The 14,279-nt window shown below is 45.8% G+C and overlaps 1 protein-coding gene across 1 annotated transcript in view; it reads left to right on the forward strand.

Moving 5' to 3' along the window:
• Positions 1-14,279, forward strand: part of LOC139254662 (collagen alpha-3(VI) chain-like) — a gene marked incomplete at its 3' end in the record, with an annotated part of 50,904 nt that overhangs the window by 4,925 nt on the left and 31,700 nt on the right. The window contains exons 3-4 of the mRNA XM_070873787.1: positions 5,336-5,938; positions 7,930-8,538. Of these exons, the coding sequence (XP_070729888.1) occupies positions 5,336-5,938; positions 7,930-8,538 (1,212 nt within the window). The remainder of the gene's footprint in view (positions 1-5,335; positions 5,939-7,929; positions 8,539-14,279) is intronic.

Consider the following 14,279-nt stretch of genomic DNA (forward strand, 5'->3'; position numbering starts at 1 on the left):
GATGGGAATAAACATATTGTAGCAATTACACTTCTGATGTATCACTTTGTTATTCTTTGACAAAAGATTCCAGATGGTCTCGGAAATAAAAACAGCATGTTATTATTGTTATGTCTTGGATAAAGAGTCAGACTAGATACTGCAAGCTCAAAATAAGGTGGGACCATAGTCCTTTATTACAGATCTCAGAGTGCCTCGCCAGCCTGTGAGGCCTCCTTATATACAGGTGCTCCCAAGGGATTGTGGGATCCCTTGGGATTCCAGGGGATAAGCCCTCTGGTGGTTAGACAGAGTATTTACAGGTTTATATACATAACAACACTCCCCCCAAAGTCAATAGTGTAACTATTCACAATGTGAGTCAATCTAGGGCCTTCCTTTCCCTGGTTGATCGTTTCGATGCAAATGCTGGTTTTGGTGAGTCGTTTGTTGGGCCTTCGCTGGGCTGCTGTGCAGCTGGCCTTGCTGGGCTGCTGGGAGTGGTGAGTCCTACTGGGCTGCTGTGGGTGATGGTTCTGCTTCATGGTAAACCGCTGTGTTGGTTGCCACTTGTGTATGTGTTAGAGGATCGAAAAAGGTGGAGTCTATTGTGGGTTGTTCTGGATAGTCCGTAAATCTGAGTTTGGTTTGGTCCAAGTGTTTCCTGCAGTGACCACAAACACCCTACTCCCCTCTTTGGCCAACACAGTGCTAGGAAGCCACTTGGGACCTTGTCCATAGTTCAACACAAATACAGGATCATTTATCTCAATTTCGCGTGATACATTTGCACGATCATGATATGTATTCTGTTGAAGCCGCCTGCTCTCTACCTGTTCGTGTAGATCAGAGTGTACTAACCTTGTCTTTAGTGCCCTTTTCATGAGCAGTTCAGCGGGAGGGACCTCAGTTAGCGAGTGGGGTCTTGTGCGGTAACTGAGCAGGACTCGGGATAAGCGAATCTGCAGTGAGCCTTCAGTTACCCTTTTCAAGCTCTGCTTGATTGCTTGAACTGCTCTTTCTGCCTGACCATTGGATGCTGGTTTAAACGGAGCAGATGTGACATGTTTGATCCCATTTTGGGTCATGAACTCCTTGAACTCACTGGTAAAGCATGGCCCATTGTCACTTACAGGGACATCAGGCAGGCCGTGTGTGGCAAACATGGCCCTTGGCCTTTCAATGATGGCAGCAGACGTGCTTGCCGATATTATCACACATTCAATCCATTTGGAGTATGCATCTACAACCACTAAGAAAATTTTTCCCAAGAATGGGCCAGCATGGACCATGGACCATGGACCACGGTTTGGAGGGCCAGGACCATAAACTTAGTGGCGCCTCCCTGGGTACATTGCTTAACTGTGAACATGTATTACATTTGTGCACACAGGAGTCTAAGTCTGCATCGATACCGGGCCACCATACGTGGGATCTGGCTATCGCTTTCATCATTACAATACCTGGGTGGGTGCTGTGGAGATCACTGATGAAAGTATCCCTGCCCTTTTTTGGCACCATTACCCGATTACCCCATAGGAGGCAGTCTGCCTGTATAGACATTTCATCTTTGCGCTACTGGTACAGCTTTGTATCCTCCTGCATCTCTAACGGGATACTCGACCAACTCCCGTGGAGCACACAGTTTTTTACTAAGGACAGTAAGGGGTCCTGGCTCATCCAGGTTCTAACCTGTCGGGCGGTAACAGATGATTGCTCACTCTCGAATGCTTCCAGTACCATGATTAAATCTCCACCCCTGTGTTGGACAATGGTAGCCTACTGAGAGCATCGGCCATGGTTTTCTGTGCCTGGCCTGTGGCGGATGGCGTAGTTGTATGCGGATAACGTGAGAGCCCATCTCTGCATCTTATTTTCAGAAAAGAGGGATATAAACGGCTTATGGTCGGTTTCCAATTCAAATTTGAGCCCGAGCAGATATTGATGCATTTTCTTTACCCCGTAAACACACGCTAACGCTTCTTTTCCGATCATACTGCAGGCCCTCTCAGCCTTAGACAGACTTCTGGATGTATAAGCAACCGGTTGCAATTTCCCAAATTGATTAGCTTGTTGCAATACACATCTGACCCCATACGACGACGCATCACATGCTAGTACCAAACGTTTAAATGGATCGTACAACACAAGCAATTTGTTTGAACATATCATCTTCCTAGCTTTCTCAAAGGCATTTTCTTGGCTTTTACCCCATACTCATTCATCTCCTTTATGCAGTAAGGAGTGCAGGAGTTCTAACAATGTGCTAAGACCCGGTAACATGTTACCAAAATAGTACAGGAGTCCTGGAAACGACCACAGCTCCATCACGTTCTGTGATCTCGGTGCATTCTTGATTGCCTCTGTCTTTGACTCGGTGGGCCTTATGCCATCCACCATGATTCTTCTCCCCAGGAACTCCACTTCAGGCACCAGGAAAATGCAGGAAACGAGCGTTTTAGCCTGAGCCCCACACGATTAAGCTGACTAAGAAACTCCTCCAGGTTCTGCAGGTGCTCGACAATGCCCCGACCTGTAACCAAGATGTCGTCCTGGAAGACCATGGTGCATGGGACCGACTTCAACAAGCTTTCCATGTTCCTCTGGAATATCGCCGCGGCTGATCGAATCCCAAACGGGCATCTGTTGTAAATGAAGAGACCTTTGTGCGTGTTGATGCAGGTGAGGCCTTTCGATGATTCCTTCAGCTCCTGCATCATGTAGGCCGAGGTCAAGTCCAGTTTTGTGAACGTTTTCCCTCCCGTCAGTGTCACAAATAGGTATTCTGCCTTCAGTAGCTGGTATTGATCCTGCAGTGAGAAACGATTGATAATTACTTTATAATCAGCACAGATTCTGACGGTGCCGTCTCCCTTGAGGACTGGAACAATTGGACTGGCCCACTGATTGAATTTGATTGGTGAAATGATGCCTTCTCGTTGCAGCCTGTCCAGCTCGATCTCCAACCTCTCTCTCATCATGTAAGGTACCGCTCTTGTCTTGTGATGGATGGGTCGTGCCCCCGGAATCAAATGGATCTGCACTTTTGCTCCTTGGAACTTCCTGATGCCTGGTTTGAACAGCGAGGGGAACTTGTTTAGGACCTGGGCACATGAGGTGTCGTCGACGGACGAAAGCGCTTAGATGTCGCCCCAGTTCCAGTGTATCTTTCCCAGCCAGCTGCTGCCGAACAGCGTGGGGCCATCACCCAGTACCACCCAGAGTGGTAACTCGAGCACCGCTCCATCGTAGGAGACCTTTACGGTAGCACTGCCGATTATGGGAATCAGTTCCTTTGTGTACGTTCTCAATTTAGTGCAAATGGGAGTCAGGACTGGCCTTGAGGCCTTGCTGCACCACAATTTATCAAAAGTCTTTTTGCTCATTATGGACTGGCTTGCGCCTGTGTCCAGCTCCATGGACACCGGGAGTCCATTTAATTCAACCTTCAGCATTATCGGGGGACACTTTGTGGTAAATGTGTGCACTCCATATACCACTGCCTCCTCGATCTGAGGCTCTGGTTCGTCATGATCCACCGTGGATCTGTCCTCCTCTATAACATGGTGGTTTGCAGGGTTAGCAGGATTTGCAGCTCGCCTGCACATACGTTGGAGGTGTCCCAATGTTCCACAGCCCTTGCAAACGTATCCTTTGAAGCGGCATGAATGGAAACGATGATCATCCCCGCAGCGCCAACAAGGTGTTAATGGCCTTGTATTCACCACCCTTGATGGTGGACTCTGAGTCATCTGCGGACGTGCAGCTGCAGGCATGTAAGTCCTGCCCTGTACACTTCGAATCGAAAACAACATTACTTTGTTCACAGTACTAGCAACAGCACTCGTGTGCTGAGAAATTTGTTTGGTATTGTTGCTGGTGGCGATAAACGCTTGGGCTATCACTATGCCTTCACTCAAGGTTGGGGTCTCTACATTCAAAAGTTTGCGAAGTATTACTTCATGACTAATGTCAAATATAAGGAAGTCCCTGAGCATATGCTCCAAGTGTCCTTCAAATTCACAATGTTCTGCAAGGCACCTTAGCTCGGTGATGTAGCTCGCCACTTCCTGGCCTTCAGACCTCTTGTGCGTGTAGAACCGATACCTCGTCATCTGATCGCTTTCCTTCGGGTTTAGATGCTCCTGGACCAGTGTGCACAACTCATCATATGACTTGTCTGTGGGTTTCGCTGGAGCAAACAGATTTTTCATGAGGCCATACATTGGTGCCCCGCAAATGATGAGGAGGATCGCCCTTCGTTTGGCAGCGTTCGCTTCTCCTTCCAGCTCGTTGGCCATGAAGTATTGGTCTAGTCGTTCCACAAAGGTTCCCCAATTATCTCCCTCCGAGAATTTCTCCAGGATTCCCACGATTCTCTGCATTGTTGTGGTGAGGTTTGTCATTTGCATCTCATCAGTTGTTATGTCTTGAATAAAGAGTCAGACTAGACACTGCAAGCTCAATGTAAGGTGTGACCATAGTCCTTTATTACAGATCTCAGAGTGCATATCCAGTCTGTGAGGCCTCCTTATATACAGGTGCTCCCAAGAGATTGTGGGATCCCTTGGGACTCCAGGCGATAAGCCCTCTGGTGGTTAGACATGGTATTTACAAGTTTACATACATAACAATTACCTCACCAATTTGAGTGCTTATTTGGAGAGAACACTTTTGATCTCAACACTCTTAACTCCATAAAACTACTTCTGTGCAAGACTTGAATACTACATCCCTGTCAGGGAAGTTCTTCTAGAATATCACTCAGATTTCTAAATGCAATACAAAAAAAGCCTGACATCTCTTGCCTCTATCTTCGAAGCTTGCTCCATCCCAATCTTTCTTGTCTCTCTCACACTGTTTTCTCAACAATACTATAGTATTTGTTCCCTTAAATCTGTTTTCCTCCGTCCTCCCAAACTCATTGTTCTACATACAAATTATTTTTCATTTATCTTCAGTGTGTTGAAATCCAGCCTAATTGCACCACCCCCTTCCCTAAATTATTCTTTCCTAGGGTTTGGACACAGTTGAACTCCTTAGTGTCTCAATCGTCCCTTCCTCTTACAATTTATAAACTGATTTATTCAGTTTTCTTTCCTACTCTTTTCGATCTTGGTTCTGTGTATTACGATAGACCTTGGCTTACCTGGGTTCCTCAGTAATGTCTGCCACGTTTCCCTACATTACAACACTGATTACACTTCAAAGGCACATTATTGTCTGTGAAGTGCTTTGGAACAACCTGAGGACATGAAATACATTATATCAATGCAAGTCGTTTCCTTTTTAAAGTATTGTTTTGAGTTACCTGTTTTAACAAATTCATCTTTTACATTTGTCTTTCTCGTTCCAGCGCAAGAATCAGCTGACCTAATTTTCCTAATTGACGGATCAAGTAATTTGGGAAGTGCTGAATTTCAATTCATACATTCTTTCATCGTAAATTTCATTGAAGATCTTGATATTGGCCCTGACGCCATTCAAACTGGCATGGTGCAATACAGCACCACCCCCAGAACTCAGTTCTATTTAAACACGTACCCCACAAAAATAGAGGTCCTCAATGCCGTGAAAAATCTTCGACAGAAAGGTGGAGATGAAGCCAACACTGGAACGGCCCTCCAGTTTCTGATTGACAATCACTTTATTCCATCGGCCGGGAGCAGGGCAGCGGAGGGGGTTCCTCAGGTAATGGTCCTCATGACTTCAAGAAAGTCAAGTGATGATGTCAGACAGGGAGTGTTTTCAATAAAAAAGCAAGGCACATTCACGTTTGTTGTCGGGGTGGGAGACGCCGATGCAGCTGAAGCTAAACTGATAGCTACCGACCCTTCGTTTTCGATGCTCAATCCTGATTTCCAACAGATGGCTACCATACGACAAAAATTGATGTCACTGTTTTCATTGGTGGCCAAGAAACTTTTGGTTATAGAGGTGCAAGAATCTAAGTTTGAAGGTGCGTAGCTTCCAACATTTTTAAATACCTTTTGTTGTAGATTTAATAATTCTACCAATGACATTCAACAAAATGAATGACTTTCTCCCTAATCAAACAGCTTTGCTTGAACACAGAATTTCACTTTTGAGAGATGTTGGCCTTTTCAAAGATAAAGATCGGAGTGATCAGAAAGTTTGGGCTTGTCTACTCAGGGCTTTGAGCCTCGAGTTACCACCTGACCAGTTTTGGACAAGGCAGTTGGGTTTTTCAGTGAACTGTCAAGAAATTAAAAACATGTAAACTAGGTACCAAAAGCCTGTTTAATTTTTACAACTTCAATGGTTCCCACTAATATAAACAGAAAATGCTGGAAGTACTCAGTAGGCTAGACAGCATCTGTAGAGAGAGAAACAAAGTTATAGGCCCTGAAATTCTGACCTCCCCGGGTCCGTACAGAGTGAGTAAGGACCCGGAAAGGCATCGGAAAAGCCGGTTTTTGGCGCGCAATGCGCATGGACTGAAAACCAGCTTTTCCGATCTGTCAAGTTTCTGGCTTAACAGATGGCTGCATCTCAGGAACGAGGACATTCCCATGGCAGAGATTGAGCGATTTACCCATCACTCGCCCTCCGAATGTCCTTAAAACTCTTGCGCCTGGTAAAAGCAGGCACATAGTCTACTTTTATCAGTGTAAGAGTTTAAAAACATATCAAAAATATATTAAAATAAAATTTTAAAATACATATTTATGTTAAAAACCCTGCCCACTCAGGTAATTTTATTTTAAACCATAATTAAAACTTTTTATAAAAACCGGCCAAGTATTTTTTTTTCAAAAACATTTCTATCAACTTTAATTTCTATAATGAGTTTATGTGAGGTGTTTTTAATAAATGTGTTATGTAGTGTATGGGTGTTTGGGGGTGTTTCTCATTCATAGTGATAGGAGTTTCCAGGCCCACGTGACTCCTACGGACATCCCAAAGTGAACACGCTCCGTTGCGCAAGAAGAGGAGGCCTCGAGTCTGAGGTCTCTGGCAAGTGTCCGACCAAAAGGTAAGTGCGCATCTTTTGTCCTATTTTTAGTCGAATGCCCCCGGGAAGAAGAAACCGGGATTTCAAATATTTCAGGACGGTCTGTGATTCTCTCTCCACAGATGCTGCCTGGCCTGTTCAATATTTCCAGCATTTTCTGTTTATATTTCAGATTTCCAGCTTACCACTATTAGGCACACTGTCTGCTTGCCAAAAAGAGATAACCTTATTTGGGCCCAGTCAGCGATAATTCAGTAACAGGCCTCTTCTCTAACTGACAGCTGATGACAGCTATTCTTTTGATATGCTTGATGCCCTCACCTATACCTCAAACCTACGGCTGAGGTCCTGTTGAATTCCTTTCCCTTTTATTATTTAGTTAACAAAGAGATAGATGTATTGATGAACACAGATATTGCTTCTGGTTTGTATATTAATCTTGTCATGATGATTCTAGTATTAGGAGCTGTACCTTTATCTCTCTTTGGTAGACTATTAAAACATTTTTGCTGAAGATTGTATATTTTGGTGTTTAATGTGTGCTTATTTATTCAATAAATAACATAATCTACTTAAGCATTGAAGATAAATCGTAAATATACATTTTTAAATGCCTTGATATGTATTATTGTCAAGATTCATTTTAAATTTCAGCAGATTACACTCCATCCTTTTTCAACCGTTTATTGGAAAATCCTTTTGGGTATGTGCCCAAATTCCAGATATTTTCTCCCAGGTGTGAACCTCTATGCTGGGAGTGCAAATCTGTAAAATCCCTTGTTATGTGTCATGATTAGCTCTGCTTCAATGGCTACTGGTGGTAATCAATTCAAAATTCTCATATCCCTTTGCATGAAAAGAATCATTCTAACTCCCTTTATTCTGCTAGTCCAAAACCTGTTCATTTTTTAGGATTAAGAAATGAGTTAAAGCAAATGTTTCCATTATTCAACCAACTTGAAATTATTTTGCAGCGCAAGTCAGCAAGAGGGACATCATATTCCTGATCGATGGCAGCTCCAGTGTGGGAAACGCTAACTTTTTGCAAATCTGCGAATTTATCTTAAATATAATTAACAAATTTGTCATTGGACCAGATTCTGTGCAAGTTGCAGTGGTACAGTACAGTGGTGTTGCAACGACTGAATTTCACTTAAATACCCACACAACACAATCCGCTTTACAAACTGCTCTGAAAAGACTCAGACCGAGAGGTGGTTGGGCACTTAACACTGGCGCAGCTCTAGACTACGTCTTTAGAAACCACTTTACCAGAGCAGCAGGAAGTAGGAAAGAAGATGATGTTCCCCAGCTTTTGGTGCTCATCACTGGAGAAAGGTCTAGGGATGATGTCAAGCAACCTGCAGAAATCTTGAAGCGAGCTGCTGTAATGACCTTTGCCATAGGAGACAGGAATGCAGATCCAGCACAGCTAAAAGAGATTGCAATTGACCCCAGTTTAGTCTTCAATGTTGATGAATTCCAGTATCTGCCAGAGGTACAAGAACAAGTGATGACACCACTGTCAACTTTGGCTGGTGTAACCATAGTTTATGAGCACCCAACTGTTCCAGTTAAAAAAGGTATCTGAAGTATAAGCGACTACTCTGGTTGTGTTTGGATGTCTTAAACAACTATTATTGAATACAGTGGTAAGAAATTCTATAATTGTTATGCAGGAACTTTTTGGGTTAGATTTTCAGTCTGTTGCCGCCTCTGTTTTCACACCAGAGGGGCGGTAATGGTGGCGGAGAGCATTTCCGGGCGGGCGGCCCGCCGGGACATTCAATGCCGGGTTTGCGGTGGCGTGGAGCAGTCCCGCCCGGGAGAGGCGAGCCGGTGTGTAACGCCCCTGGTTGCGACATCGGATCGAAATTTGAAAGTCGCCCTATCCGTAGCACCCCACAGCGCACCTTAGTGGGACCGCCTGTGAAAGCTGGTGGTCCGAGCTGTAGCGGCCGCAGTGAGGGGAGGAATGTCTACCTAAGGTAAGTGTGATTGTTTTTAATATTTTTATTTTTATGATTCATACAGATGTGGCGTGAGCAAAGTATTGGAATGTTTCTGGTGCACTTTTTTCATTGTTTCCCCCCAGGGAAGTCTCTCTTAGGGCGCTCCGAGGCCGGCTGCTTACCTTGCGATTTTTGCCTGCCGCCCTAAAAGAGGTGTGGAACGCCTCCCTTAGCACTCCGCTCCACACTCAGGGCCCAGCTGGTGAATTTTGCGTCTGGAGACGCAAACCATTTCCCGGCGCAAAATTTACCACTCCGCCTGGGACAACATTGCAATGGAGGCGCAACTGAATTTCCACCCCATAATGTGTTAAAGCATTCAAGTACTATAGGGGAAAGTGCATTAAATATAAAGTGATTACTTATTTTTGCTTTGGTTTCCCACATTGGTTGGAATTCTCATTACCTGGGCGAGTCGGGTGCGGGCGGTCAGCGTGGCAGCTCAGAACCTCATTCTTCTTTTCATCTGGTCCTCAGAGCGACTTTCCATCCGTTAATGGCGCCTATTAAGGCAGGCCTGCATGTTACCCAGTCAAATGTGCTTCAAGGATCTCATGAGATCAGGAAAGGTGAGTGCAAAGCCACACTCAACCTCATCCTGCTGTACCTGTCACCACATTCACATCACTCTGCCTTCCCAAGCCTACTCCTGCACATCATTACTCACACCAACATACCTTGCTTGCTCACTCATCCCTCACTCTCCACCTACATACTCACATCCCCATCTGAATAGCCACCCCTCACACTCACCCTCATCCTAACGCAATCATACCAACTAACACCACACAAGGAGGCCATTTGGCATTGGCACTTTTGCACTCCCTCATAGTCACCCTCTAAAATGTAAACTACACGTTCCTTAAACTCATTCATCACTCTCACTCAAACTTCTCTTCTTTCCCTCCTTGCAGGAAAAAAGAGCCCATAATAACAGGGAGAGGGAGAGAACCGGAGGTGGCCTTCCATCCTTTGCCACTTTGACAGCAGCAGAGGAGGTCACCCTGCAGGTCTCAGGGAAGAGCAGCCGGCGGTGGGAAACAGAGAGATGGGGACATCTCAGCAACCGGTGACAGAATTACATCTCATACAGCCACATGGCATACAGCAGTCACTCATAAGAGGACTGATGTCAGAAGCCATTGAATGTTCATCATGTGCATAATGGTATCTGTACCCATTCTTGACATGACATTTCTAAATCATCTCTTTACTCGCCCACAGGTCCATCAAGTGCCCCCTCCCTAAACCCCCGCCCCCACTGTCCAGCTGGAGGAGAAAGACGATGCCTCAGAGGAACCTCCAGCCTCTGAGGGTGCACCGTCACCAGACATAAGCACTCCCAGCACCAGTGCAGATACGCACACCTCATTGGGGACTAAGCAAGATAGAGGAGTGTTATCACCTGGTGTCTCACAAGTTATAGGTGAGCAAGAGAATATGGTGGAGACAGGGACAGCAGTGAAGACTCCTCGTTGGAGGGTGCAAGACGCTCCCAGCTCTACTCAGCTGTACGCAGATGCTCAGCTTTGGGGGCCATTGAGAAAGAGGGCGATCCTGGAGGTGCAACAAGAAATGCAGGAAGCTCTGACAGGTTTTCCGCCGCAATGTCTGCAAATGCGCAGAGAATGGAGGAGTCCATCTTGAACATCAGCACCACCGTGTTGCAGGCAATGGCGATGGTAGGTTCTTCCATGGAAAGGATGGCCACCTGCATGGAGCAGCTAATGTAACACCACTTCTTAAAAACGGAGGGAGAGAGAAAACAGGGAATTATAGACTGGTTAGCTTGACATCGGTGGTGGGGAAAATGTTGGAATCAATTATTAAAGATGAAATAGCAGTGCATTTGGAAAGCAGTGACAGGATTGGTCCAAGTCAGCATGGATTTATGAAAGAGAAATCATGCTTGACAAATCTTCTAGAATTTTTTGAGGATGTAACTAGTAGAGTGGACAAGGGAGAACCAGTGGATGTGGTGTATTTGGACTTTCAAAAGGCTTTTGACAAGGTCCCACACAAGAGATTGGTGTGCAAAATTAAAGCACATGGTATTGGGGGTAATGTATTGACATGGATAGAGAACTGGTTGGCAGACAGGAAGCAGAGAGTCGGGATAAACGGGTCCTTCTCAGAATGGCAGGCAGTGACTAGTGGAGTGCCGCAGTGCTGGGACTCCAGCTATTTACAATATACATCAATGATTTAGTTGAAGGAATTGAATGTAATATCTCCAAGTTTGCAGATGACACTAAGCTGGGTGGCGGTGTGAGCTGTGAGGAGGATGCTAAGAGGCTGCAGGGTGACTTGGACAGGTTAGGTGAGTGGGCAAATGCATGGCACCTGCAGTATAATGTGGATAAATGTGACGTTATTCACTTTGGTGGCAAAAACAGGAAGACAGAATATTATCTGAATGGTGACAGATTAGGAAAAAGGGAGGTGCAATGGGACCTGGGGGTTCATGGTGCATCAGTCATTGAAGTTTGGCATGCAGGTATAGCAGGTGCTGAAGAAGGCAAATGGCATGTTGGCCTTCATTGCTAGAGGATTTCAGTATCGGAACTGGGAGGTCTTACTGCAGCTGTACAGGGCCTTGGTGAGGCCTCACCTGGAATATTGTGTTCAGTTTTGGTCTCCTAATCTGAAGAAGGATGTTCTTGCCATTGAGGGAGTACAGCGAAGGTTCACCAGACTGATTCCCGGGATGGCAGGACTGACATATGAGGAGAGACTGGGTCAACTGGGCTTGTAGCCACTGGAGTTTAGAAGAATGAGAGGGGATCTCAATAGAAACATATAAAATTCTGACGGGATTGGACAGGTTAGAGGCAGGAAGAATGTTCCTGTTGCTGGGGAGTTCCAGAACCAGGGGTCAGAGTCTAAGGATAAGGGGTAAGCCATTTAGGACCGAGATGAGGAGAAACTTATTCACTCAGAGAGTTGTTAACCTGTGGAATTCTCTACCGCAGAAAGTTGTTGAGGCCAGTTCATTAGATGGCGAGAAAGCAGGAATGGGGTACTAAAGTTGCATGTTCAGCCATGAACTCATTGACTGGCGGTGCAGGCTCGAAGGGCCGAATGGCCTACTCCTGCACCTATTTTCTATGTTTCTATGTTTCTATATTCAAAAGGGAGTTAGATATGGCCTTTACGGCCAAAGGGATCAAGGGGTATGGAGAGAAAGCAGGAAAGGGGTACTGATGTGAATGATCAGCCATGGCCTCATTGAATGGCAGTGCAGGCTCGAGGGGCCGAATGGCCTACTCCTGCACCTATTTTCTATGTTTCTATGTTTCTAATGCACCTCTCGCTTGAGCATATGCTATCTATGGAGAACAGATGGCAGAGGTTGATAGAACTTCTCTCTAGGAGCGATGTCAACATAGACCTAGGTCCTCATGGCCCCACTGCTGTGCAGCAAGGTGCTCTCCAGTTCTTTGCTAGCAGCAAAGTGCGGGTGGCTCACACTTCTCCCGAGTTGCCGTCCCCTCAGTCAGAGCCCCAGCTGCCTCCTCGGATCACGATGGCCGAGTCTTCCCCCGTTGCAGGAGGAGCAGACTTTGCCAAAAGCAAGAGGATGTCCACCAAAAGTGTCTACGCAGTCGCATAAGGGAAGTGAGCAGGCTGCCTCTACCTTGTAGAAGTACGCGTAAATAAAAAATTGCACAGAAGTAGATGCACACGGGTGTTTAAATAAGTGTTTTTGTTCAGGTTCCGTCACTGTTATGTCACACATAAAACTTATTCATCCGTTAATAACACATTAAACCATGCACCCACTCAGTAACACTGGCATCATCAGTGGCAAAGTTGATATAATTGGCTGACTTGGCATAGGTAACCTGTGTGATGCATCTGTGGGCGGCCGACTGTGAGATGTCGCAAATATCTGCTGCAGAACCCTAGAAGGAGCCTGAAATTAAGAAGTCAAGGGCGGTGGTGACTTTGACAAGCCACTGGTAAGGAGTGTCCACCAGGGCCTCTGGGCATCAAGTCTTGCTCCAGCAAGCTGCAAATGTCTGCGATTACCTGGCGTGATAGCCTGAGCCTCCTTTTGCACTGCTGCTCAGTCATGTTGAGGAAGCTCATTCGCTGCCTGTCTACAGTGCTGGGAGTATCGCCTCCAGCACAGTGCAGCCCTGCGCTGATGCCCTCAGTCATGTGGAGCATCAGGTGGTTGAGGAGAAGATTGCTGTTGCTGCTGCTGGTGCTGGGCCTCATCCTGCTTTGATGCTGAGGATCAAAGTGAGGCAATATAAATGGCACCAATGCTGATATAATAGATGGCATGTCAAGTAGACACCAGAGGAGTAATCTGTCAATGTTGTGATAGTTAGTAGCAATCAGGTGAGAGTGGCTTCCAAATTTGCAGAAAAGACTTGCAAACTGTAGACACCTAAATCAGTGGACAAAGTGCACTCAGCAAGAGCCTTTCCCTGTGGCAAGTAAGCAGGTGTCAGTATTTATTGTACTTTTCATGCTCTGCAGTAATGACCTCGATCAATGGCCATTGAACTTCCGCCTCAGCTTGACAGTTGTGCTTCCCGAGCTGCATCATTCCCGTGGTCATGCAGTTAAATTCAAAAGGCCTGGTTAAAAACACTGTTAATGGTCTGACAACAAGGTATTAATGAGCGAAATTAGGTTGCCCACCTCTGTCGTTCGGGTCTGTGCTGCATTGGCAAACAAGCCCGAGTTAAAGGCGCGAGGAGGTGCGATGATGGCGGGTTCCTGATGCACTCCCATTTATTGCAAATTGTACTCCTGACCCGCCTCCAATCCCATACGCATGGCAGCATGAAAATTCTAGCCATTGTGTTTAAGTGAATGTCAACTGCAGGCTTCCTCTCTTGAGCCCCAGAGATTGATGTTTCATTCACATCAGACTCATTAGACATTGCACTTGAAAGATAATAACAAATTGCTGCGTGACAATTATCACCAATGAATCTGCAAGTTCTGTATGGATCGTCCTGTCTGACATCAGTGGACAGGTCTGATTTCCATCTTATTCAAGAAATATCTCTCAGCACTCCAACTTCATTCTGTGTAAGTCTATTTAAAAAGAAGGAAATTCTCAGGTGTTAATTTACTGGCTCAGAGGTATCATTGCCTAGAAAATAATTTGTGCCAGTTTTCAAGCACCAAGGATTGCGAGAAATTGGCCTTTGGGTCTCATCTACAAGTGGCGAGCTGTTGGCACCTGTTGCACCTCCACAGTCATCTCACTCAACTGAAGTATCACCAACAGGATCCTCAGGTCAGTTCCCGGGAGGGAGGGGGTGGGACGAGGACAGTGGCAGCAGGGC

Source organism: Pristiophorus japonicus, chromosome 3 (assembly GCF_044704955.1).
Source record: "Pristiophorus japonicus isolate sPriJap1 chromosome 3, sPriJap1.hap1, whole genome shotgun sequence".
Classification (NCBI taxonomy): Eukaryota; Metazoa; Chordata; class Chondrichthyes; family Pristiophoridae; genus Pristiophorus; species Pristiophorus japonicus.